The sequence below is a fragment of the Crocuta crocuta genome, unplaced genomic scaffold, assembly GCF_008692635.1.
Source record: "Crocuta crocuta isolate KB4526 unplaced genomic scaffold, BGI_CrCroc_1.0 scaffold395, whole genome shotgun sequence".
Classification (NCBI taxonomy): Eukaryota; Metazoa; Chordata; class Mammalia; order Carnivora; family Hyaenidae; genus Crocuta; species Crocuta crocuta.
This window is the reverse complement of record NW_027532601.1, coordinates 1533342-1557134: the sequence shown is the minus strand read 5'-3', so window position 1 is coordinate 1557134 and position 23793 is coordinate 1533342. Positions and strand designations below refer to the sequence as shown.

The following is a 23793-nucleotide window of genomic DNA, read 5'->3' as shown; positions in this document are numbered from 1 at the left end:
CCAGCTCGGAGCCTGGAGGCTGTTTCAGTCTGTGACTCCCTCTCTCTCTGACCCTCCCCTGATCACGCTGTCTCTCTCTCTCTCTCCTAGAAATAAATAAAACATTTAAAAAAAATAAATTAAAAAAAACAAAAAAAAACAAAAAAAACAAATCCCATCAAAGCAAATCATGGTCTTAAATGAGGCTGTGTGGCTTAGGGCTTGCAGAACTGAAGCGGCTTATAAAATAAAAGCTTTTAAAACCCTCTCTGAATCCGGAGAGAAAGCCCTGGGAAGTGCCCCGTGTTTGTGGCATTACACTGTTCCCGTGTCCTGTATCCCCGCCTGTTCTCAGGGCCTGAGCGTGAACCGCGAGAGCCCGGAAGCAAGCCCCTTGTGTTTTTGGTGGGATGCCTCGGATCGCCATCCGAATGGGATCCGGAAGGACTTCTCTTAGTCTGACATCAAGCGCTGCATGATAGGAGGTTACTTCACACCAGGCGGATATGTGCAAAGGTGGAGAAGGCATTAGGAAGCGGTGATTGAAATCACGCAAGCTCTAAAATCCCTGGCAGCTCTAGGGAACTTAATATTTCAGAAAAATGGGTGCCAGGGGAGGGGTTCCCTATGACGTCATGTCACAGCTCCTTTTCCCTGTGCCCTCTGATGCTTTCGGGTGTTAAACTCAGCCCTGTGCTCATGTACTTTATCCTGAAATAAGGAATGTTGAGCGGGTAAAGGAAAGATACCTCCTGCTCAGAGTCGGCCTCCACTTTTGGCAACTGCCCATCTTCCCCCAAAGCCAAGGTCACGCTATCTTAGTGTTCGGTGTCCATATTTTTTTTTCACTTAACCCACCCTCTGCCCCTTTGCCACCTCCTCCTGCCCATCTGCTTTCCAGCACATTCAAAACCTTTAAAAAACCCTTCCCAGCTTTCAAGTGCCTGCGACCTGGCTTGTGTCGTTGATATGTTAGCACGCACTTGAGTTCACAGATGCATGTGGCCAGTTTTGTTTTACTTGCCTTTCTCCCGTGCTGGTAATGGAGATGTTTTGGCAGAATGTAAAATCTGGGGTCACATGGCTGTTTTGTCATCCGTTTCCTCGAGTGAGCGTCGTTTGACCGGCAGTGTTGAGAAAGCCTTTCTGCTTCTCCGCCATCCGGTGCCCTGGCCGGCCCGCCGCTAGACCGCACGCACCTCGGCGTGAGGGCCCCGGACTTCGGCGCTCCCCGACCACTTTATGCACTCTTGTGTCTCAGCAGCCCTTTTGCGTGGTGACTGGTCTTGTGAAATGTGTATTTAGACCATTGGAAGGAGGTTCAGAAGACGCAAACCTCGAAGGGCTCTGTACTTCCTTGTGATTAATGTGATGCCAGGTTGAGAATTTGTTCTGGTTTTCACGCCCCTACTTCTCCTTGCTGTTCTCATCCCCATTATCGATCCCCGTTATCATCCTCATCCTCATCATTGAATAGGCAATATAGTACCTGAAAGAAGTACAAAGCACAAAGGGCTACACTATGAATATAATTGCCTTTCCAGTGGCTCCTGATGTCCCTTTCCCCATATCTCCTTACTGACACATAATCCTTGTTATATGTAAGATTAGGTAATTATCTACATCCATAAGACCTACATAATTCTTGTTCTGTCCTCACACACGTTATCAGAGTGCACGCAGTTCTGCACTTTGCTTTGTGTCCATTAAGACTGTATCTTGCATGGTGCTTCCATATCAGAACATATAGAACGGGCTCATTCCTTTTACTAGGCGTGTAGTATTTTATTGGACAGATGTATCATTATTTATGTAGTCAGTTCCCTACTGTTGGATATTTGGAGTATTCCCAATCTTCATTTCAGGTAGTGCTGCAAAGAATATTCTTGCACTTGTATCATTTCATACGTGTTGGAAAGATGGCTGTGGGCTAAATACATAGCAGTCGAGTCGAAGGAAAGATATTACCAAATTCTGTAGGCGTGTTGGATTGTCGTGTGAGATGGCAGATTTCAAAAGCAAGAGCAATTTCATAGGCAAGAGTAGCATTGGTTTTTCTTTCTCTATCCTGTTTTGTCTGGAACGCCGATCAGTCTTCAGGCTGGAAGACTGTTGGCAACAAGAAAGCAAGATATTTCACCCTGTTTTACCAATTGCAAGTCCATCTTTTCTCCCTCCCTGAAACTAGAGGGGTGTCCTACTTGGGGGTATCTTGCCGTTACATCCTGCCATATTTTTGTCTTCTTAGTCACACATGCATCGAAGGCACGTTTTGCAATCATTGGTGTCTGAGATTCAATGACATGTGACCCTTTTTGTAAGAAGAAATAGGAAAAATACTGTGATTTAGAAACAATAAAACCCTTTGCTTCTTTTCAGATAATGTTACTTAGATAAATGTTCAGTGGGTCGGTACCAACTCCCCAGGCTAACAACTCAGTACTGCTTTTCTTGTTGATGCTGATTTTCACTATCAGCGTGGATGAATCTTGAATTTCGTAAGGAAAGAGATGACTTTCTATCCACTCTTCTGATTAAATAGTAAACAATTAGGATTATCCATTCAGAAGAAGCATCAGATCGAGTGCTTTCAAGCTTACGGCATCCATATTTCATGTGTTCTCACTCTTCGTAGAATGAATCCCTAATGAATTTGGGCCAATACCAGGCGGAGCGGGGGAATCACTTCTGCTCAGTGGGAAGGCTCTCTTCAGGAGGAGAGAATGGAATCCTTGGCCAAGTGCAGCGCGCATCCTTCATTTTCCCTATGCCTTCTTCCAAAGCATTGTTGATACTGACACACGGTGACGTTTTGTGGTGTGGACGGTCTAAGCTGGAGGTCTCTCCCACTGCTGCCCTCCTCAGAAAGAAGCCGGGGGATAAATAAGTAACGGTGTCATGTGAGGGCCAATCTGGAACTTTCAGAAAGCTGTGGTGAGACTCTCCGCCCTCCTGAAATCACCCTCCTGATTTCATCTGCCCGGACCTTCTCCGTGGTGTTACGTACCTCAGCCTCCCTTCTGGGGCTCGCATACTGTTCAGATTTGCTGTTCTGTCTCCCTTCCTTCCGACCGATTTGAAGGTCTGCTGCCTTCCTCCTCTGTATGGGTTCTAGGGATTCCTAGTCATCTTGGATGGTTTTTTTTTTTTTTTTTTAATGTTTATGTATTTTGAGACAGAGCACACTTGAGCAGGAGGGGCAGATGGAGGGAGAGAGAGAACCCCAAGTGGGCTTTGCACTGTTAGCACAGAGCCCAGGGCAGGGCTCGATCTCATAAACCGTGAGATCATGACCTGAGCCAAAATGAAGAATCAGGCACTTAACTGAGCCACCCAGGTGCCCACAGCTGGGATATCCTAATATATTGCATTATTTCTGACTTCTTCTAACCACAAAACCCATACTAAGAGGACTTATGTATGATTTGAACATATGTCTTTCAGACTTTACCTTTGCTCATGGAAGAAGCATCAAGCCCCATTTTTCCCCCCAAAATTTCTGTAGACATTTTGCCTTAAGAAATTATCACTACCACAGCTCTTAATTTTTAGGTCATCCTTGTACTTTCTCAGGAGATTTTTAAGTAGTTTATTTCACAACTTAGCAAGATCATTTCACATAAGTGTGGGATCCAAATAAACATAACCTTGACAAGCAAAATTCTACTCTTTGATAGCATGGTGAGGATTTTTAACCTTTTAAAAGGAACACTTAGGGAGCACCTGGGTGGTTCAGTTGGATAAGCATCTGACTGTTGATTTCGGCTCAGGACGCCGTCTCACAGTTCATGACTTCGAGTCCCGCATCAGGCTCTGTGCTGACAGTGTGGAGACTGCTTGGGATTCTCTCTCCCTCTCTGTGCCACCCTCCTCAAAATAAATAAATAAACATTTTTTTAATGTTTTATTTATTTCTGACAGAGAGAGAGGAAGACACAGAATCTGAAACAGGCTCTAGGCTCTGAGCGGGGCTTGGACCCACGAACCGCAAGATCATGACCTGAGCCAAAGTCAGATGCTTAACCGACTGAGCCACCCAGGCGCTCCAACATTTCTTAAAAATACAATAAGAGGAACACTTAGGATTTCTTCAGTCTTTGCCGTGAGCTCACAAAATGCCTTTCCATTCTCTTCTCTACTCTTGCAGGAAGAAATCAGTCCCCTGGAGAATGCCATAGAGACCATGGAACTCACCAACGAGAAGATCAGCAACTGTGTTCAGCAGCATACCTGGGACCGAGCCCTCTCTGTGCATCCTCTCTCCATGCTGCTCAGTGGCATTGTAGACCCGGCCGTCATGGGGGGATACTCCAACTATGAAAAGGTGGGCTGGACCCAGGAATCCCCACTGAATCCCATGTCATTGCCCTCTCTGTGCAGCACCGAGCAGCTGGTGAATTAGTCTCTTACAGCTTCACTGAGAGGTTCTTCACTAGGCCCTCTTCACGTGTGGGCAAATGAAATTAATGAAGAGCTTATGCCTGACCTCACACCTCCTAGACATCCTTAGCATCTCAGGCAGGGTGAGGCCACTGTCCGATAGAGTCACTGAAAGATCAACCTTATATACGGGGCCTGGTTGATTTACCTGCTATTTCTTCTCCCTTTCTCCACTGAGAAGTAGAAAGCTTACAGATTTACAGAACTGAGAATGCTCTGGAAGTGAAGAAGCACCTGCAGAAAAGGTAGAACTGTGCTCTATTTAAAATTGGCTTCCAGGGGCGCCTAGGTGGGTTAATTGGCTAAATGTCTGACTTTGGCTCAGGTCATGATCTCACAGTTCACGGGTTTGAGCCCCACGTCGGGCTCTGTGCTGACAGCTCAGAGCCTGGAGCCTGCTTCCGATTCTGTGTCTCCCTCTCTCTCTCTGCCCCTCTCTTGTTTACACGCTGTCTCTCTCTCTCTCTCTCTCTCTCAAAAATAAATAAACGTTTTTTAAAAATTAGCTTCTAAAAAAAAAATAGTTTCTAGGAGTGCCCACCCTGACTTGGTGTGCCATAGGTTGTATGGGTAAATACTGACCCTGGCTGTTCAATGAAATTAGTTCACTTAAGTGTCGTATATTTTATTCTGGGAAAAACAGGAAGAGTGCTCACTAGAAGTGAACCATTGCATAGGGTTTGGATATAGCACCATTTAAAATGGAGGTAATGTTGGGGCACCGAGGTGGCTCAGTCCGTTAAGTGTCTGACTTTGGCTTAGGTCATGATCTCACAGCTCATGGGTTCGAGCCCCATGTTGGGCTCTGTGCTGACAGCTCAGACCCTAGAGCCTGCTTTGGATTCTGTGTCTCTCTCTTTGCCGCTCCCCTATTTGTGTGCACATGTGTGCGCATGCTCTCTCTCTCTCTTCCTCTTAAAAACAAACATTAAAAACAAATTTTAAAGGAGGTAATGTGTTCAACATGTAAAAATCAGTTAAGTCTAATTAATGGAGGCAGGATTTTTAATTGTTCAGTATGTTTTCAGTGGCTAAGTAATTTTGGAGTCCTCTGCTGACTATAAACAACCATTTGTCCAGTACACACCTGTGGAGGAGCCAGGAGAGTGAGTGGAAGGAAAAGGAGATGATCAGGAAGGGCAAGCTGACAGTAGGGGGGCTGATTCTCATATTTCCCTTAATACACAATGTCCTGAGAAGACCAGGGGCTTTAGAATCCATCGCTTCTGTGACCCAATCCTGGCTTCCCATTGGCCACTGTGTGCCCTTGGGTGAGATACTTCACCTCTTTGAGCCCCAAGCTCTGTATCTGAAAAAAGTGAGGAAAATTCCTAACGCACAGGAGTGGCTGGAAGCTAAGGAAGGCATCCTGTATCTGAGGAACATCACAGAGCACTTGTCATATAGTTGAGGCTTGATCAGTGTCAGTTTCTTCCTCTCTCCGATCTACTTGGAGCCAAAGGTGATCTGAACGGTCCGTGCTCTGCAGTGGCTGCTCTAACAATCTTCTTTCTTCTCCTTTCTCTTTAACCTTTCAGGCTTCTTCAGGCTTATTACACTCAGCGGCCAGGAAAGACGTTACACAAGAGATCAGTTTGCCCATGCTCCGTGTCGATAATAATCTCCAGTGTTGTCACGGCATTCAGTACAAAATTAGGATCCAGAATGTCATACTTTTTTTAATGATGCTGTAAGGATTGTCGCGGGTGTTTTTTCCCATATAAGATACCTAGTACTAATTTTGATTTGTTTTTCCAAGTGTTGTTTTGTTTACAGAATGTCCCTGTTTGAATTCAAATTCGTATATGCCAATATCTGTGAATCATACGTAATTTCATGTGAGGTTTTTTCCAATGAGAGAGTCTTCTAATTAAAACGTTTTAAAAAGGGGGAAGTTAGGTATGTACACAAATAGAGTTCAAGACCTTTAGCTTCAACTACTAAATTGTACTTACAATCAATAGGTCTGAGTTTGTACATTTTGAAAGATATGAGAAAAGGGCAACTCCTTGATCACCATAACCTCCGTAACAATTAATTGGGGAGTCCATTATCACCCACCTATATGGGTGACCTTTCTTAAAGCAGCCCATTCATCACTGCCTGAGTGATAGGAATGTAAGAGCTGTTGGCCGTCATTCATCAGCCCTTTTCCCGCACAATGCAGGACTCTTCTAAAAACATTGAATTTCAATGTTTCATTTTTAGTGCACTCCACCCCAATATTCCTTGACCCAACCGATGCTTTGGGAATTTCAGTGCTTTTTATCTTATAGCAAAAAATTGTTTTTAACTTTGGAAGATTCAAACTGCTTATGTGTGGAAGGTGAAGGTGGGTGAAGATTAAAGCCATACTATTTCTTCATTCATTTCTCCCAAAATATGAATCTGGCCATAGCATGTGCTCTCCAGACGTCTTGGCTGCTTCCTGTTCGTGACACTCGGCCTGCATGTATTTATATCCCTTGTGCTGTTAGTCTGCTAGGGCCGCTGGAACAAAGGCACAAACAGGGCGACTTAGAACAACAGAAATATATTGCCTCCCAGTCCCGGAGCCCAGTAGCCTGAATTCCAGATATCAGCAGGGTTGATCAGACCTTCTGAGGACTGCGAGGAAGGATCCGTTTCCTGCCTCACTCCTAACTTCTTCTTTTTTAAAAAATATTTTTTTTAATGTTTTATTTTTTTATTTTTGAGAGAGCACACAAGTGGGGCAGGGACAGAGAGAGAGACACAAACAGAATCCAAGCCAACCTCCAGACTTTGAGCTGTCAACACAGAGCTCAATGCGGGGCTCGAACCCACTAACCGTGAGATCATGACCTGAGCTGAACTTGAACGCTCAACCGACTGAGCTACCCAGGCGCCCCCAGCCTCTCTCCCGGCTTCTGAGGGGTTGCTGATAACCTTTGGCATGCCTTGTACCTCTTCATACGGGGTTCTTCCAGTGTCCAACCTTCCCCTTTTTATAAGGGCGTCAGGTAGAATCAGTGGTTTGTCCTACCCCAGGGTGACTCCACCGTGACACTCCACAGTGACCTTAACTACATCTGCAGCAATCCTGTTTCCAGCTAAGGTCACGTTCTGACGTACCGGGGGTAGGACTACAACATATGAATTGGGGCGGGGAGGAGGCCACTGTTCAACCCATAACATCTTCACACCAGGTAGAGTTTGAACACATTCTATTTTCCACACCAAATGGGCAGGTCACTGATCACTTTTTTTTTTTTAACTGTATCCTGTAGTTTCAAGAACTCCTGGGTTGCCTTCAGGGTGAGGTGGCTTTCATAGTATGGGAACAGAGGAGCGAGGGGAACTTTGGAGGTTGGTGTTTGAGAGCACTCTCAGAAATGATGGCTACGCTCACTAGGAAAAAATATGTAACTCCCTTTTTTGACTTTGTTAGACATGTTCACCATAGGCTTTTTAATTTTTTTTCCTAATTCTGTCTTATGTATTTTATTGTTTTTTAACGTTTTATTTACTTAATTTATTTTTGAGAGGGAGAGAGAGGAAAAATGCGAGCGTGGGAAGGGCGCAAGGAGAGGGGGACAGAGGATCCAAAGCAGACTCCTCGCCATGAGCGCAGAGCCAGATGTGGGGCTCAAACCCATGAACCGTGAGATTATGACCTGAGCCCAAGTCAGATGCCTAGCCAACTAAGCCACCCCAGGCACCCCAATTTTGTCTTTAAAATGTTGCGTTCTATAACACCTATAATTATAGTTTGAGTTGGGTTTTGTTTCGCTATTAAAGGGACCTAGTCCTTGGGACCATGAACTCTTATTGATAGTGTTATGTGGGACATGGCCTTGACATATAATAAGACTAAATGCAAACTGCATTTAATATTTCTAAAACATTTTCACATCTGTATCTCAGGTCCTCAAAAAAGCCTTTTGGATCAATGAGAAGTAAGAAGGCATAGATATTAATCTTCCCTCAGTGTAGGGGGAAAACATGTGATACAGCTTATATCACATGGTCAACCAAGAAAACTATCAGCCATATCCTGTTAGGTTTTTGCTTTTTCCTTTATTATATCTGGACACTTATCTACTGTGTCCAGTAGATAAGATACTGTCATTGGCATTGTTCCTTAGGGCAAGTTGTTTCAGTGAATGCCAGTCTGCTGTGCTGGTGATTATTTGGTTTGTGCACGTGTGCGTGTCTGGTGATGGTTCAGAAGGTCCTGTGAGGAGGCATTGCCCCATTCCAGAAAGACCACAAAAGAGCACATACCTTTAGAATCGTCCACGGTGGGGTGCCTGGGTGGCTTAGTCGGTTAAGCGTCCGACTTTCGCTTAGGTCATGATCTCACGGTTCGTGGGTTCGAGCCCCGCATCGGGCTCTGTGCTGACTGGCAGCTCAGAGCCTGGAGCCTATTTCAGAGTCTGTATCTCCCTCTCTCTCTGACCATCCCCTGCTCATGCTGTCTCTCTCTCTCTCCCCTAGAAATAAATAAAAATATTTAAAAAAAATAGTTTAAAAAAAAAAAAGAATCATCCACGGTGGTACAAGGGCTGTCCCAGGAGAGGAAGGACTATTACATAGTTGTTCCTGGCTTATCAGAACAGGAGACGTTTGTCACCCTTCCAGGCTCTGTTCCCCTCCCTCTCGGGTCAGATACACAGATGAGAATGGGTTCTAATTAATACTCTCATGTGCTCTGTTTGTAGGCTTTTTTTACAGAAAAGTACTTGCAGGAGCACCCTGAAGACCAGGAGAAGATCGAGCTGCTGAAGCGACTGATAGCATTGCAGGTGTGCTCCGGGCGAGGCACGGGGCCCAACAGCCTCCCGCTGTGCTCTTTGGGGTGTCCCAAAGACACCCGCTCCAGGGTTTTCTCTAGGGCTTGTATCCACAAGCCCACTTTAGGATTGCCTTTGGGTTTTTGATTTTTTTGGGTTTTGTTTATTTTTTTAACTTTGGAATCATAGCTTCTCTGTTTGCTTGGCCAAGGGACCTAGGATGGCATTCCATTAGACTGCACAGTGCTGAGAGGGACCTTCCTAGAGGAGAGACAAGTCCTCAAGTTGGTTTGCTGGGTTGTGTTCCAGCTGAGACATGATGGCCTCAGTCTCTCTCTCTCCCTCACTATTTCAGTAAATAGTGAGAGAAAATGCAGCCATCCTGTTCAGTCTAAGGTGTAAACCTAGCAGTGGCTTATCCACAGACATGCTTCCTGGCTCAGGTGGGTTTGCCTAGTCTGTCAGCCCTTCCACGGTCACCGGCCTGCTTGTCCCCTTGTGTATTTCTCTGCATCCTTGACCCAAGGGTGGCCGATGCCCAAGCCCCACCTTGAAAAGTAGCTTTCTCATTTGATACTTGCTATGTCTGCCAGTTTACCTGGCAACCTCTGCCCCCATTCCTCCCCCAGCCTCCAAATCTGAAATAGCCCTTTTCCTAAACAATAATGCCTTCCTTTTTATGCCCCTTCTTCCCAGATGCCTCTGCTGACAGAGGGGATCCGCATCCACGGGGAGAAGCTGACAGAGCAGCTAAAGCCACTGCATGACCGGTTGTCTTCCTGTTTCCGGGAACTCAAGGAGAAAGTGGAGAAGCTCTATGGTGTTATAACACTGGTAGGCTTGGTCTAAGGAGCCCATTGACTCAGTTTCTTTTACCATTTATGATATTGATCAGATTTTCAGTTGCCAAATGAGTCCAAATAGCATGGGTATGGCAGGAAAATATGGGGGTTGGGGGGAGGACAGTTCAGAGAAGACATGGCAGGCTGTTGGTGACTTTCCGCAGTCAACATGCTAGATAGAGGTTCTCAGACCTGAGTGACCATCCGAACCACCTGGACGGTTTATGAAAACAAATTGCTGGGCCACATCTCCAGAGTTTCCATTCAGGAGGTCTGGGGTGGGGCCCAAGGGTTTACATTTCTGATGGACTCCCAGTGGTGCTGATGCTGCTGGTCTGGGACCATAGTGTCAGGGCCCCTCTACTAGCATTTAGGAGTGTCCTGGTCCCAGACACTGGTTATTCCTGTCCTGCCTAGCCCAATGCTTAGTGTTTTTCTTAGTTAACTTTATTCATTTTTCATTTTGATGAAAAGTTTACATTCTTCACACCTTTGAAGGGGAGAAAGAATTATGAAATGCACTTTATAATGCATACAGTGATTTTGGGGAGAAAGAATTATGAAATGCACTTTATAATGCATACAGTGATTTTGGGGAGAAAGAATTATGAAATGCACTTTATAATGCATACAGTGATTTTGGGGAGAAAGAATTATGAAATGCACTTTATAATGCATACAGTGATTTCGTCATTTTTTCCCGACAGTTCTAACATATCTGTCCCAACAGTGTTTTTACTCCTGAGACATTGGGTGGATTAGTGCACATGCCCAATAAACTTTACTCTCTGGGGCATGTAGCTGGTTCAGTTGGTAGAATATGTGACTCTTGGTCTTGGGATCGTGAGTTCAAGTTCCACACAGGGCAGAAAGATTACCTAATAAAAAATAACTAATAATTTTTCTCTGCAACAGTTGATTGAATGTTTGGATCCAGCTTCGTTTTTCTGCTCTTTTTAATAGGAGTTTGTTCACCTTGTTCTCTTTAACTCTCTTACACTTGAACTCTGATTTTCCAGTGCTCTTTCCTTGGTCAAAGCTCTGAATTTCTTTCCGTGTACTTCTGTCTGCCATTCCCACACCTCCATGTCTGCTGCCTTTTTCTTCTGAGTATCTTTGTAATCATTGCTTTCAGTCATCCGCGTGTTCGATTGTGCCTAACCTCCTAACCTACAGCCACTTATGAGCTTGCTTCTAGGAACATTTGTCTTTTATGCAAGGTATGAGAGGAAGGACTGTGACTTGCACCTATTTAAGTAGTTTTTATTAGATCCAGGCCAATTTTCACATGTGAATTTGATACATTGGCCAATCAGGGCAATCGGTCCTACTAAAGACACCTTTAATGATGGTAAATTGATGTTCCTTTACTTCTTAAGATTCACCATTTACATCTTAAGCATCAGGTCTATAGTGTAACCTAAAACTTTCTATTAGGCCAGTATTCTTTTTAGTGATTGAAAGAAGTTAAACTGGAGAAGCAGACAGAGGGTAATGAACAGCTCTTCTTTTGGGGGGTAATGAACAGCTTGGCTTCTCCTCTCACATGGCTGGCAACAGATTATTGGGGAATGTTTCTCTAAGTCTTAGAAACAAGGTAGATTTCACCTAGTTGTGTTTATAATTAAGACTCTAAGTATTTGCAGGGCGCCTGGGTGGCTCAGTCAATTAAGCATCCACCTCTTGATTTCGGCTCAGGTCATGATCTCACGGTTCATGAGTTCAAGGCCCGCATCAGGCTCTGCACTGACAGCACGAAGCCTGCTTGGGGTTCTCTCCCTCCTTTTCTTTCTCTGCCCCTCCCCCACTCAGGCTCACTCACTCTCTCGCTCTCTCTCTCAGAATAAATAAACTTAAAAAAAGAATATAAGTATTTGCAGTATATAACAGCTGAGGCAGCTATGGGTGGCAGCCAGTACACATGGCACTTGTCACAGACAGGTGGGAGGCTGCAGCAGTTCCTGTGGGCTGAATTCCAGGCCCACTAACCATGAGATGGCCTGTGTCCCTCAGCCCCCCAACTTGACTGAGAGGAAGCAAAGCCGCACGGGGTCTCTCGTACTGCCCTACATCATGTCATCTACGCTGCGGAGATTGTCCATCACCTCGGTGACTTCCTCTGTGATTTCCACCTCTTCTAACTCATCTGATAATGCTCCTTCCAGACCAGGATCTGATGGGTAAGAGTTTGAATTTTAATCGCCAGGGGAGGCAGGGGGCGGGGAAGGAATGGGGTAAAGGTAAGTTATCTCCTTACTAACCTTTGCCTTGTGTCACCAAAGGGAGACTTGATCTATGTAGATGCATCATCCTTATAAGGGAAAGGATTCGGAGCATACAGTTATTATCCTGGATCCCATTCTCATTGTCTTCCTCGTGAGGAAGATCATTATTTACATAATGATGATCATTATGAAAAAAATGGGATAATCATCACCTCTAATCCTATCACATCCTGTCACCCACCCTATCACCTTCTGAATTATTTTTTTCATATTAACTTAGAGTCATTGATTTTTTTTTAATCTGAATCCATTTTTAAAAGCCATCTTAAAATTTATATTTACTTTATAAATAGGCAACATCATTACATGATATGAAGCTCCAAGACACAAAAGGGATATGTCAGGAAACATCAGGCATCAGTCCTTGACCCCTCTCCTACCAGTACCGCTCTCCTGAGGCCAGTACTAGCCGGCAGGATCCTGGTGCCTTTCCAACAGCTCTTTAGACACACACGAGCAATACCTAAATATGTGTTCTTCCCCACACTTTCTTGGTATATTGAATGGAAACATCTAATACTTTCTTTACCTTGCTTTTTTCATTGACTGTGTCTTAAAAATCGTTGTCTCAGAATGTAAAGAGCCTCCGCTTTCTTCTGAGCTGCAGACATCTTGTGATATGTCTGCACCATATACATTCCACTGGTGCCTATTGATGGATGTTTAGTTGACCCCAGTCTTTTACTGTCACAGTAGTGTGGCAGTGAGTCACCTTAAAAATAATGTATTTTGGGGGTGCCTGGGTGGCTCAGTTGGTTAAGCATCCAACTTCGGCTCAGGTCATGATCTCGCGGTTTATGAGTTCAAGCCCCGCGTTGGGCTCTGTGCTAATGGCTCAGAGCATGGAGCCTTCTTCAGATTCTGTGTCTCTCCCTCTCTCTGCCCCTCCCCCACTCACATTCTTTCTCTGCCTCTCAATAATAAATAAAAGCATTAAAAAGGAAATTTAACAAAAAAGAAATTTTTTAAAAATGTACTTTGTAAATGCACAAGTATATCCATGTGAGAAAAATTCCAGAAGTGAACTTCCTTTGTCAAACATATATAGTTGCAATTTTCAAATTTAGTCCTGAACTGGCTTCCATAGGCATATACCAATTTTACAGCCATGCCCAGCAAATATAAGGGTGCCTCATCAACCCCCATCTAGCCCCCAGATTGTATATTATCAGTCGCTTTAATTTTTGTCAGTTTGATAGGTGGAGAGTATTTTTATGGTATAGGATTTTGGTTTGGTTTTCTTTCTCTTGTTTTGTACGAAGCTGAGCTTTTCATTTTTTTAGTAACCATTTGTGTTTTATTTTCTGTGAACTATGGTCCAGTATTTTGGGCACATTTTTCTGTTGTGTTTTCTTTGTGATGGGAGTTGAAATACATCTTCCAATTTCTCCTTTCTCTTTTGACTTTGCTTCTAACTTTTTATTTAATTGTGCTGACTTTTTAATGCAGTCAAATAAATTAATGTTTGATTTTATGACTTCTGGGTTTTATATCATAATTAAAGACCTCTAAGACTACAAAAAGTTAATTTTAGAGTTTCACTATTCACCACCAAATCTTTCAAATTTATTCTAGTATAAACTATGAGGTATGAACTTTATCTTCTTGGCTATATGACTACCCATTTCTCCCTATAACATTTAGTGAGCAAACCATTTTTTTTGTCTACTGATTTGAAATGTCAACCTTATTAAAAAATCAAATTCCTATATTTTCCTTAGTCTATTTGTAGACTTTTTTTTCCCCATTTCTTTGATCTCCTTGTATGTTTATGAAATAATACTATGTAATTTTAATTACTATAGATTTAAAAGGCTTTTTAGAAAATATCTGGCTAATTTTACTCATGCTCACTTTTGGATTAACTTGTCTAGAATTCTATGGCAATTTTTATTGGGATCATGTTAAATTTCTAGACTAACTTTGGCAGGATTGATGGCTTTTTGACATTGAGCCTTTCTCACCAAAATCATGGAATGCCTTTCCATATGTTCAAATTTAAAATATTGTAAAGGGATGAATTTTTAGTTGTTTAAAAATACTGTTTAAAAAATATTTTACTAATTATATAATTAAATATGTACACATAGAAAATTTTCAAAGTATTAGAAACTTAAAAGAAAAATGCTTATGTCATCACTCAGAAGAAACCACTGTTAAGGGTTAGCTATAGAAAACGAAAAAAGCGTATATACATTTTATACAATTGGGAAAGCATTGTACATACCATTATGTGACCTGCATACATACATGATGAGTCATTTAACATACATGATGAGTCCTTAACAACATTATGTATTTTAGAGTTCAATATAAGTCCAGTTGACTCACCATTTCATCTTAAATTTAAATTCTGTATTGTAATAATTATACCACAAAAATAACCTGTCTACACAGCCCCCTCCCTGAAAATCACATGTTTACTATTTCCTAAATTATCTATCCTTTTCCACTGAGAGATATTTTTACATGGTTGCAATTATAGCACAGATATAGTTTGGGAAATTGCTTTTTCTTTTTACTGTTTTATTATAAACATTTTCCACGTTGCATTGTTATCTTATTATCATCTTCGATGGCTATTTACCATTGCATCCCATAATGTGCCGTAATTAATCCTTCTCTTACTATAGAATATTTAAGCTGTGTCGTTATTTCTAAATAAGTAATCACCAAAGTTCATCATAAAGTTTGTATGCAAACATTTAACTTGTATCAGTAGATGTGTACTTATAGCTTTCTGGTTATTTAGGATACATTCTTCTATCACTTCTTGGCTTTTTGGTGAAGATCATGTGTAGGATGCATTTCTAGAAGTATGCATTACCTAGTCAGAGGATGAAATTCATTACACTTCTTATGTCAAACAAGTACCAATATGTAATGCCATGTGCAATAGAGTATTAGGTATTTGCACAATTTCTAATCCTTAGCATTACTAAATATTAAATAATCCTTGATTCATTTACTTTTTCTCTTCTATGGTTTTTTTTTTCATGCCATAAAGAGAGACTAAATCCTTTGTGGAAAGCATAGAAGTTCTGTTCAGTAAGACTCTTTCCTTAAATAAACTGCCTCATTCAGAAAAGAAAAGGGTTGAAATAGCTGTTGAAAATCAGAGACCCCATGATTGCTGATACCCTAGGGCAGTAAACAGAGAACAGGTGAGCGGGGTCCTCTTTTTTACCACAACCCAGTTTTAAGGTGGGTTATTGATCTTGCCCAGATTTCCCCAGTGAGTAAGGAGTCATTGGTACTGTTGTCTGACACTTATTTAGGATGTGTCTTCAAAGCAGCTCCAACTGATTCTCAGCTAATGACCGTGAGTCTCCCATTACCAATGTTATGTCACAGGATTCATTAACCATTTCATGAGATTATTGGATGTGATGCCTATCAAGGTCCAGTTCTTTATTGGTAAGAAGGTGGACTGTATCCGTCCTGCTTGGCATACAGGAGGCCAAGGCACAGAAAGAGGATTAGTTTTCAAAACACAGCTCGTGTTAAGGGAAAGCCAGAAGATTTACACAGAAGGCCAACTAAGTACTACATGCGTAAAGCACCAGCAGAGTTGGGGCCCCGGAACAAAATTGTTTAGAAAAAATTTAATCTTTGATGTTTCAGAAAAATCAGTGAAGTAACCCTTATAAGCAAAAAAACTAACATGGGCCCTGGGGGACTACATGGTAGTTATTTTATGGTTAAGTGTGGTTCTTAATTAGGCCCTAGTGAAACTCACATCTTTGACTGTCAGTCTAGTGACCCTTGGCCTTCAGTGTCAGTTTCTCAGCTGAAGTCCTAATTGATTCCATAGAACCTGGGGTAGTGGTTTTCTTTCTCTCTGACCAATTACTGTTTGAGGTGATTTCATGTGTTTGTTTGATTTGGCTTAGTCGGTTTTAAGAATAATTAGAATCTTGGGGTGCCTGGCTGGCTCGGTCCAAGAGCATACGACTCTTGATCTCAGGGTTATGAGTTTGAGCCCCATGCTGGGGGTAGAGATTACTTAAGAAAAACAAAATCTTAAAAAGAAGAATAGTAAGAGGATTTTTTTGGAATTTAGTTCTATGATATTTCTTTAGTACAGATTTAAGATAAATAATAATGAGTGGCTTCCCCTTAAATATATTTGCAATTCAAAAATACCAAAAAATTAAAAACCCATGCATGCTGTCTTTTTAAAAAAATATATAATAGAAAAGGAGAGAATACTTTGAAATCAGAAAAAGAAACTGCAGTCAACAGACATTTCCCAGTGACTCCTTACTCAGACTTCTCTGGAACTTTCTCACCCTTTACCTTCATAGAGCAAGGTAAACATACTTTGCAGAAAGGTGGACCACGCATATTAAAATTTTTAAATGAGACGCACCCGAGTGGCTCAGTTGGTTAAACGTCTAACTCTTGGATTTCAGCTCACGTCATAATCCCAGGGTCGTGGGATTGAGCCCCGTGTTGGCTCTGTCTCCCCCTTCCTACCCCCACTCTTTGCAGTCTCTCTCTATCTAAAAAAAAAAAAAAGAAAGAAAATTCTTATAAAATTTTTAAATGGTTTAAGAAGCATATCAACTAAAATACAGTGAGTGAATCCTGTTTGGGATCTTGATTCAAGCAAACCAGTTCCAAACAAATGATGAGAGAGGCAATGTAAAAAACAATGGACATTTGATGAAATTAAGGAATTATTTCATTTTGCAGCACTGATGCTGGGAGTGTACTAATGTTATGAAGTGAGTCCTTGCCTTACTGAGATATATACTAAAATATTTATATATGAAATGATATGCCGTCTAAGAATCATTTCCAAATGATCCAGTGAGGGGCACGGAATGTGACTTAGGTGGATGTGAGAAACCAGACTGGCCATGAATTATTATTGACACTGCATGATATCTTCATGCAAGTTTATTTTATTCTCTTTTTCATGTTTGAAGTTTTCTGTAATAAAATGTACAAAATCTTGGCCCCCTCCAAATACCCTTAATATTTACACATTTAATAACCAGTTACACTAACTTTTTAAAATTCTTTGGATTTCTGTTCTCATGAAATACCGATTTATATCCTTTAAAATTTTTCAAAATGTGAACTCATATTTTTCTTTTTGGTGTATAAAAGTGTCTTATAAATTAAAGGTATTTGGCGTCTAAAATATGCTCAGCAAATAGTTTTCGTTTACTGATTGATGATGCTTTCTGCCAAATGGAAGCTTTTTTTTAAAAAAATACTAATATCTCATAGCTGTTTTTATGTTGTCTTATTTCATACCACAGCTTGTGTGTGTGTGTGTGTCTGTCTGTCTGTCTGTCTTATGGGCTTTATTTTTTTGGAGCAGTTTTATTTTTTATGATTTATTTTTTAGAGTGAGAGAGAGTACGTGAGTGGGGGAGGAAGAGTAGGTGGCAGGGATGGAGGGGAGGAGAGAGAGAGAGGGAGGGAGGGAGGGATAGAGAGAGAGAGAGAGAGAGTGAGAGAGGAGAAAGTCTTAAGCAGGCTTCACAGTTAGCACAGAGCCCAACTCAGGGCTCCATCCCAGGATCATGGGATCATGACCTGAGCTGAAATCAAAAGTCGGACTCAACCAACTGAGCCACCCAGGTGCCCCCTAGAGCAGTTTTAAATTCACAGCAAGAGTAAGAAGAAAGTACAGAGATTTCCCAGTCCATGTCCTCCCACACTGGCCCAGCCTCTTCTACCATCACCTCCCCCACCAGAGTGGTACATTTGTTACCACTGAGGAACGTACCTTGACCCGTCATCATCATCCAGAGTCCATAGTTTACATTAGAGTTCCCTCTTGGTGTTGTACGTTCTGTGGGTTTGGACAGATGTATAATGGCATGGTTGTAACATCAGACAGAATGATTTCACTGCCCTAAAGTCCTCTGTGCTCTGCCTATTCACCCCTCCAAACTTTCTATTTTTAGGGAGCAAAATCTATCCATTTTTAATCAAACCAAGGTTTATTGAATACCCATTCAGAAGCTGTAAGCAATACCCATCATAAAAGGTATAGTATCTTTTTAACCCCTCCTTGTTTTTACATTATGCCATAGTCATTCCCTCTGTCCCTGTCTCTCCCCAACCGCTACCCCTCCATGGGAGAGTGGGTTGCATACGTGATGTTTTAAGAACCATCATATCATCTTACAGAACTACAGCCTATACATTCAGGAAATTTGTCATTGATACAGTACTGTTAGCTCTAAGCCATATTCCTCTTCTGTCAGTGGTCCCACTAATGTTTTTTACACATAGCAGCATCTGGTACAGGATCCAGTTAAGGATGTTGAATTTAGTCATGCCTCTTTATTCTTCTTTAATCTGAAGCAGGTTAGCCCCTCCTTATCTTGACTTTCATATCATTGACATTTTTGGAGATTACAGGCCAGTTATTTTATAGGATTTCCCTTCATTTGAGAAATTGGGTTTCTTATTTTTCCTTGTGCTTAGGATTTAGGTTATACATTTTTGTAGGATGTTGTTTCCTTTTAGGTATCATATTCAGAAGCACATTGTATCCATTTCTCCCCCATTGGTGACGTTCATTGATCATGTATGTGACTAATGTTTTGTCCATTTTCTTTTCTGTATAGTTACTGTTTTTTTTTCCTTTGTAGTTAATAAGTGATGTAAGGGGAAATATTGTGAGACTCTCCTGTTTCTCCTCAAACTCTTGCTCTCTCTCTCTAGCATTTAATCGTGATTCTTGAATGAAATAGTTTTCACTATGGTGCTAGAAATATCTGTCACTGTAAATAAGAACATTTCAGGAATACACATATATGCTAGGCACTTATCCTAAGCATTTTGTAGTAGCCTTATGAGGTAGGTGCTATTATTGTCCCCATTTCACAGATAAGGAAAACCGAGGTATGAAAAGATTTTCTGCCCAAGATTGCTCAAGAAGTAAGTATAGGTAGGATTTGAACACAGGCTGGCTGTCTCTGGCGCACGTGCTATTATCTACCGCATAAAGCTGTTTACCCCTCTTTTACTGTATGAATTCTGTCTTTGCTTGTAAATGTAGTAAGACTTTGTCTTCCTGGGATAAGATGAATATTCAGAGATGTTTCCTTCTGTACTTTGATGGTCTTGTTCCTGTGCACATATACCTTGAGATGTTTAATTGGCGATTTGAAATGCAGATTGAGAGCTTGAGAAGGGAGTCACAGGTCAAGATTAGATTGAGGAGTCATATACTCTGTCTTTCTGGAGTAAATTTGGACTAACAGATGACCAGTGTTTTGTGATTTTGCTCTTGTGCTTGGCTGGCAGGTCGATCCTGGAGCCACTTTTGGAGCGCAGGGCTTCGTCAGGTGCCAGAGTTGAAGATGTCCCCCTCAAAGAAGACACCGAGAACCGGATCAGCAAGTTTAAGAGAAAAGACTGGAGCCTGAGCAAGTCCCAGGTCATTGCAGAGAAAGCATCAGAACCTGATCTGATGGTAAAAAACAAATGAACAATCAAAAACGGGGGGTGGGGCAAGCAAACAAGCACCAGAGGTTTGCTAGTGCTTCCCCTGGAGCCCGGCACATCGCCACTCATGTCACAGCTGGGAGTCCCCAGGTGGAAGCAGGCCTTTCTTCCTCAGGACCCTGCAGCCTACGACAGCATTAGATCTTAGGCTGGGCCAAAGAAAAGCACGTATGGAGAGTGTGAGCATCTAAATCAGTAGTGGTGCAAGACCTCATACCCACAATGTAAACATGTGGGTTGATGCTTGGAGTTGTGGTTCTTACCACCATGTTCCATGAGCTGGTCCAAACATGGGCCTTTCTCTTCTCTTAACTTAAAACACACACACACACACACACACACACAAAAGGTACTTTTTCTTCCATGAGCCACATCAAGGAAGGCAAAACCAGCCTTCCCTGAGAATCCACATGGTTCGTTTCCAGTCCAAATACCCCAGTCCCACTGTGGTCAAAATGAGGCTCGTGGCAGGCCGGAAAATAAAGTATGATTCAGTGATTCCCTGTTCGTGTCTTTGCCACGGCTCCTGGAATTGTTCCCTCTACCGAGTTTGTGCTTAGTGGGCAAGATTGTTCAGAGCATTGATGAGGTCAGCCTTTCTCACCATGAGAACATTTTGCTGTGTCCCCTCCCCCACCCCCACTAGAGCCCCGGCAGGAAAGCACAAAGACCAAAGAGTCTCCAGTTGTCGGACAATCGGCTGACACCATTTCATAGCTCTTCACCTCCTCAGTCAACACCGTTGAGCCCGCCTCCACTCACTCCTAAAGCTACCAGGACCCTAAGTAAGTTTTATAGAGAGATATATCCTTTATATCTGTTCTAGTAGGGAACGGAGTATATTTATGGATCTGAGCAATTTTTGGCCGGAACAGCCACACCGTGTAGGAGATTATTATACAGTTGGTTCATTCCGTGGTGGTGGGTATAGTACAGTTAAGAGTTTGACAAGGAGTGTTGGGGTTGCTGGGACTCATTAGCGTTCTCTGTATAGTGACCCAGAGGGTCTCACTATGCCTTTTCCAATTGTGAAGACAGAAAGGAGGTAGAGTCAGATGGGGACCAGACAGGAAGCAAGTAACTTACAAACTGTTGGGTCCATAGCCCTGTACTTTGTATAAAAAAGGACCCCAAAAAAGGACAAGAAATAGACCTATTCCATATTCTGTTTATAGTCAGGCCTGGGGAATCAACAATCCACAGTGTCTGAGAAGAATGACAAGGTGCCCTTGGTACAAAGAATGGAGGGGCAAATCATTGTGCCACATGGGACATAATAGTCAACCAAGAGTTAGAGGTAACTAGGTTAAGGTTTCCTGGAGGAAATGGGTATCACACCCTTCAAATGATAAAACTAAGACCATTCAGTTCAATGTAACCAATATTTATTGACCACTTACTTTGTGACTGACATTTTTCTCTAAGCTCTTGGGAAATATCAGAGAATGGAACCCCAGTTTCTAGAAAATGTCCTCATTTCCAGCTTACTCATAAAAACCTTGAACAAAAAATGGGATTTTTACTTCAGAACTTCGTGTGAAGCCTTCTAGTGAGTAAACAGTGCTACATTTGTCATGAGAGGCAAGAGATCTTTTGCATTCTGTCCACAGAAACCATAGAATATGATCTGAGCAATTTGACTGACCAGGCTGGTTTAGGGGGCAAAATGGGAAGCAGAGGTTCTACAAGATGCCGTGATAAATTCTTCTCTCTGCCTTCATCTATTTTGTACCATTTCTAGGCTCCCCGTCTTTGCAGACAGATGGGCTGATGACTACTACTGTCCCACCTCCCCCTCCCCCCAAAAGCAAGCCCTATGAGAGCAGCCAGCGGAACTCCACGGAGGTAGGGAGCACCAGCCGTGGGGATGCAGTGTTGGTTTTCCAGGCTTCCTACTAGGCAGGGTTCCCATAGATCTGTCACTCCTATCAATTCTTGATTCATTCCTGAAACCATAAAGATGGGGGAGTTTCCAATGGAAGTAATGAAAAATGTAAGTAGACCTTTTCATCAGATGGAAGATAGAACTTTTCTCTGTACCTCACCATGGGTACAGGCGAGTGCATTAAGAAGTGAGTTCTGATTCTCATTTGAAGAGTTTACTTCTTCGGAGGGAGTGACAGTCATTCTGGAAGGACCTCTGATGGGTTTCCTTTGTTCACTCAACAAATATTTCTTGAGTGCCTACCATAGATGTGCCAACAGCCCTAGCGTTGGGGATATAACATTTTGGTGTATATCTGGTAACTCAAGGAGGACAAGGGAGGATAAGTCAGTCTTATTTCCCCTCTTGTCTGTGTAGACAAACTCAGTTCAGTTAGCAGCTAAAGCATGATGTCAGAAATGTGGAGGAGAAGGGAGATTAGGAAAAAAGGGAAGACTCATTTCTTGTTGTGTCTCTTCCCTCAGATGGCTCCCCCACTGCCTGTCCGAAGAGAAGCCAAAGCCCCACCCCCGCCACCTCCAAAAACTCGGAAATCTGGCCTCCTTTCTTCCGAGCCTGGACCCCAATAAGGATCTTGCCCCCCCACTCCCAACCCACCCCCAAGAACATCAGAGGCCTGAGAGGAGAAACTTGCCTTCACTGCCCGGGGCCCCTTGCTGACCACCTTTCCTGACCCAGGATCAGCTTCACCAGCTCAGAACTGGTTGTTCTTGGAAAGGCTTCTCTTTGATAGATGCCTCAGGCCACACTTCCTCTCCTCCATTCTACATGGAATTCCCAGATTGGCCATGTCCCATGTCCTCTCAAAGGAGAGGTCTCCCTCCCTGTCATTAAACTCGGCCTCCAGCACAGAGCCACTGAGGCTTACAGAAACCTGGAGACGTTCTTCTGTGGTCAGTGTGGAGCACCCCAGGAGCCTACTCTTTGGAAAGATGTATACTTTGCTTCTGAAAAGCCATGCACGAGACTTCGTTTCCTCACATGTACACATCATGTCTCAAGTAACGTTGGAAGAGACCCACCACAAGTACTTCTGTAGCCAGAATAATCCTATCTTTCTGATGTCTGCTGTGTCTCCTTTGAGGAAAAGAACATCTTCGTAATGAAGATTGGCTGCCTTCAAGTGTGGATAGCTATCATTGTTGAAAAAACATGGACTCCATTGTGAGGTCTGAGCTCCTGCATCCCACCCCTTTCCCCACCACGTGTGTCATGGGAAAGCTGCCCCCATCCCCTCTCGGGAGCCCCTCATGCTCCCGACTAACGGCCCTCAGTCACTTCTACCCGCTACGGACTCCCTTGAAGCTCTTTCTTTTGCACAGTTTCTTGTCCTGTTATCCCCCCTGAGCCCAAATCACTGGACAGAAGGGACTTAGAAGCCCAGGTTCAACTGCGTCTCTTCCAGATCCCATTTGGATGGCTCAATGGCTCCTTCTCTACAACCTGATTTTACCCTGGAGAATACAGTGCAATATCTCCCTTTGATTATTTATTCCTTGTGATTGTGGAATTAATTTGATTACATGTTTATGGTACTAATGTCAGTGCTCCTTTCCGAAGAAGAAATGGGGTGATTTCAATGGTCAGAGATCCCATACACACAACAGAAATGACCACACAAGGTTAAAAGCGTTTTGAGCTAGAAGGGCCTTGAAGGTCACACAGACAACCCCTTGGTTTTGTCGAAAAGGAACTTGAGGCTCAACACAGAAAGTCTGACTGCAGATTCTTACTATTAACCCAGCTTGCTAATTGAGGCTCTCTCCCCAGATAGAGCCTGGATCGAGAGGACGGCCCTGGCAAACTCCATGATGAATACCCACCCCTAGTTGGAACAACAGTGGAAATGTCCCAGATATTTCTATACTACTTGGTTGTTAATGGCAAAGTAGAAAACTTTTTGTGGGTCCCCGAGGTCAGCCTGCACGGAAGCTCACCAGATCCCTACCACAACCGGGCCCAGACCCCTTCCCCACTGAGGTAGAGAGAGGAGAGATTTCACCTCCAAGATTTGCCTGCCTGCCTGCCTCTTTGTGGGCCTATTCCAACACCACTCCTTTGAGGAGAGA

At 42.8% G+C, this 23793-nt stretch overlaps 1 protein-coding gene across 1 annotated transcript in view; it reads left to right on the top strand.

Moving 5' to 3' along the window:
• Positions 1-23216, top strand: part of DOCK5 (dedicator of cytokinesis 5) — a 164946-nt gene extending 141730 nt beyond the window's left edge. Inside the window, exons 44-51 of the mRNA XM_077780138.1 lie at positions 4127-4303; positions 9102-9185; positions 9870-10007; positions 12029-12195; positions 19579-19747; positions 20426-20564; positions 21521-21624; positions 22189-23216. Of these exons, the coding sequence (XP_077636264.1) occupies positions 4127-4303; positions 9102-9185; positions 9870-10007; positions 12029-12195; positions 19579-19747; positions 20426-20564; positions 21521-21624; positions 22189-22293 (1083 nt within the window). The 3' untranslated portion in view covers positions 22294-23216. The remainder of the gene's footprint in view (positions 1-4126; positions 4304-9101; positions 9186-9869; positions 10008-12028; positions 12196-19578; positions 19748-20425; positions 20565-21520; positions 21625-22188) is intronic.
• Positions 23217-23793: the final 577 nt, after the last annotated feature.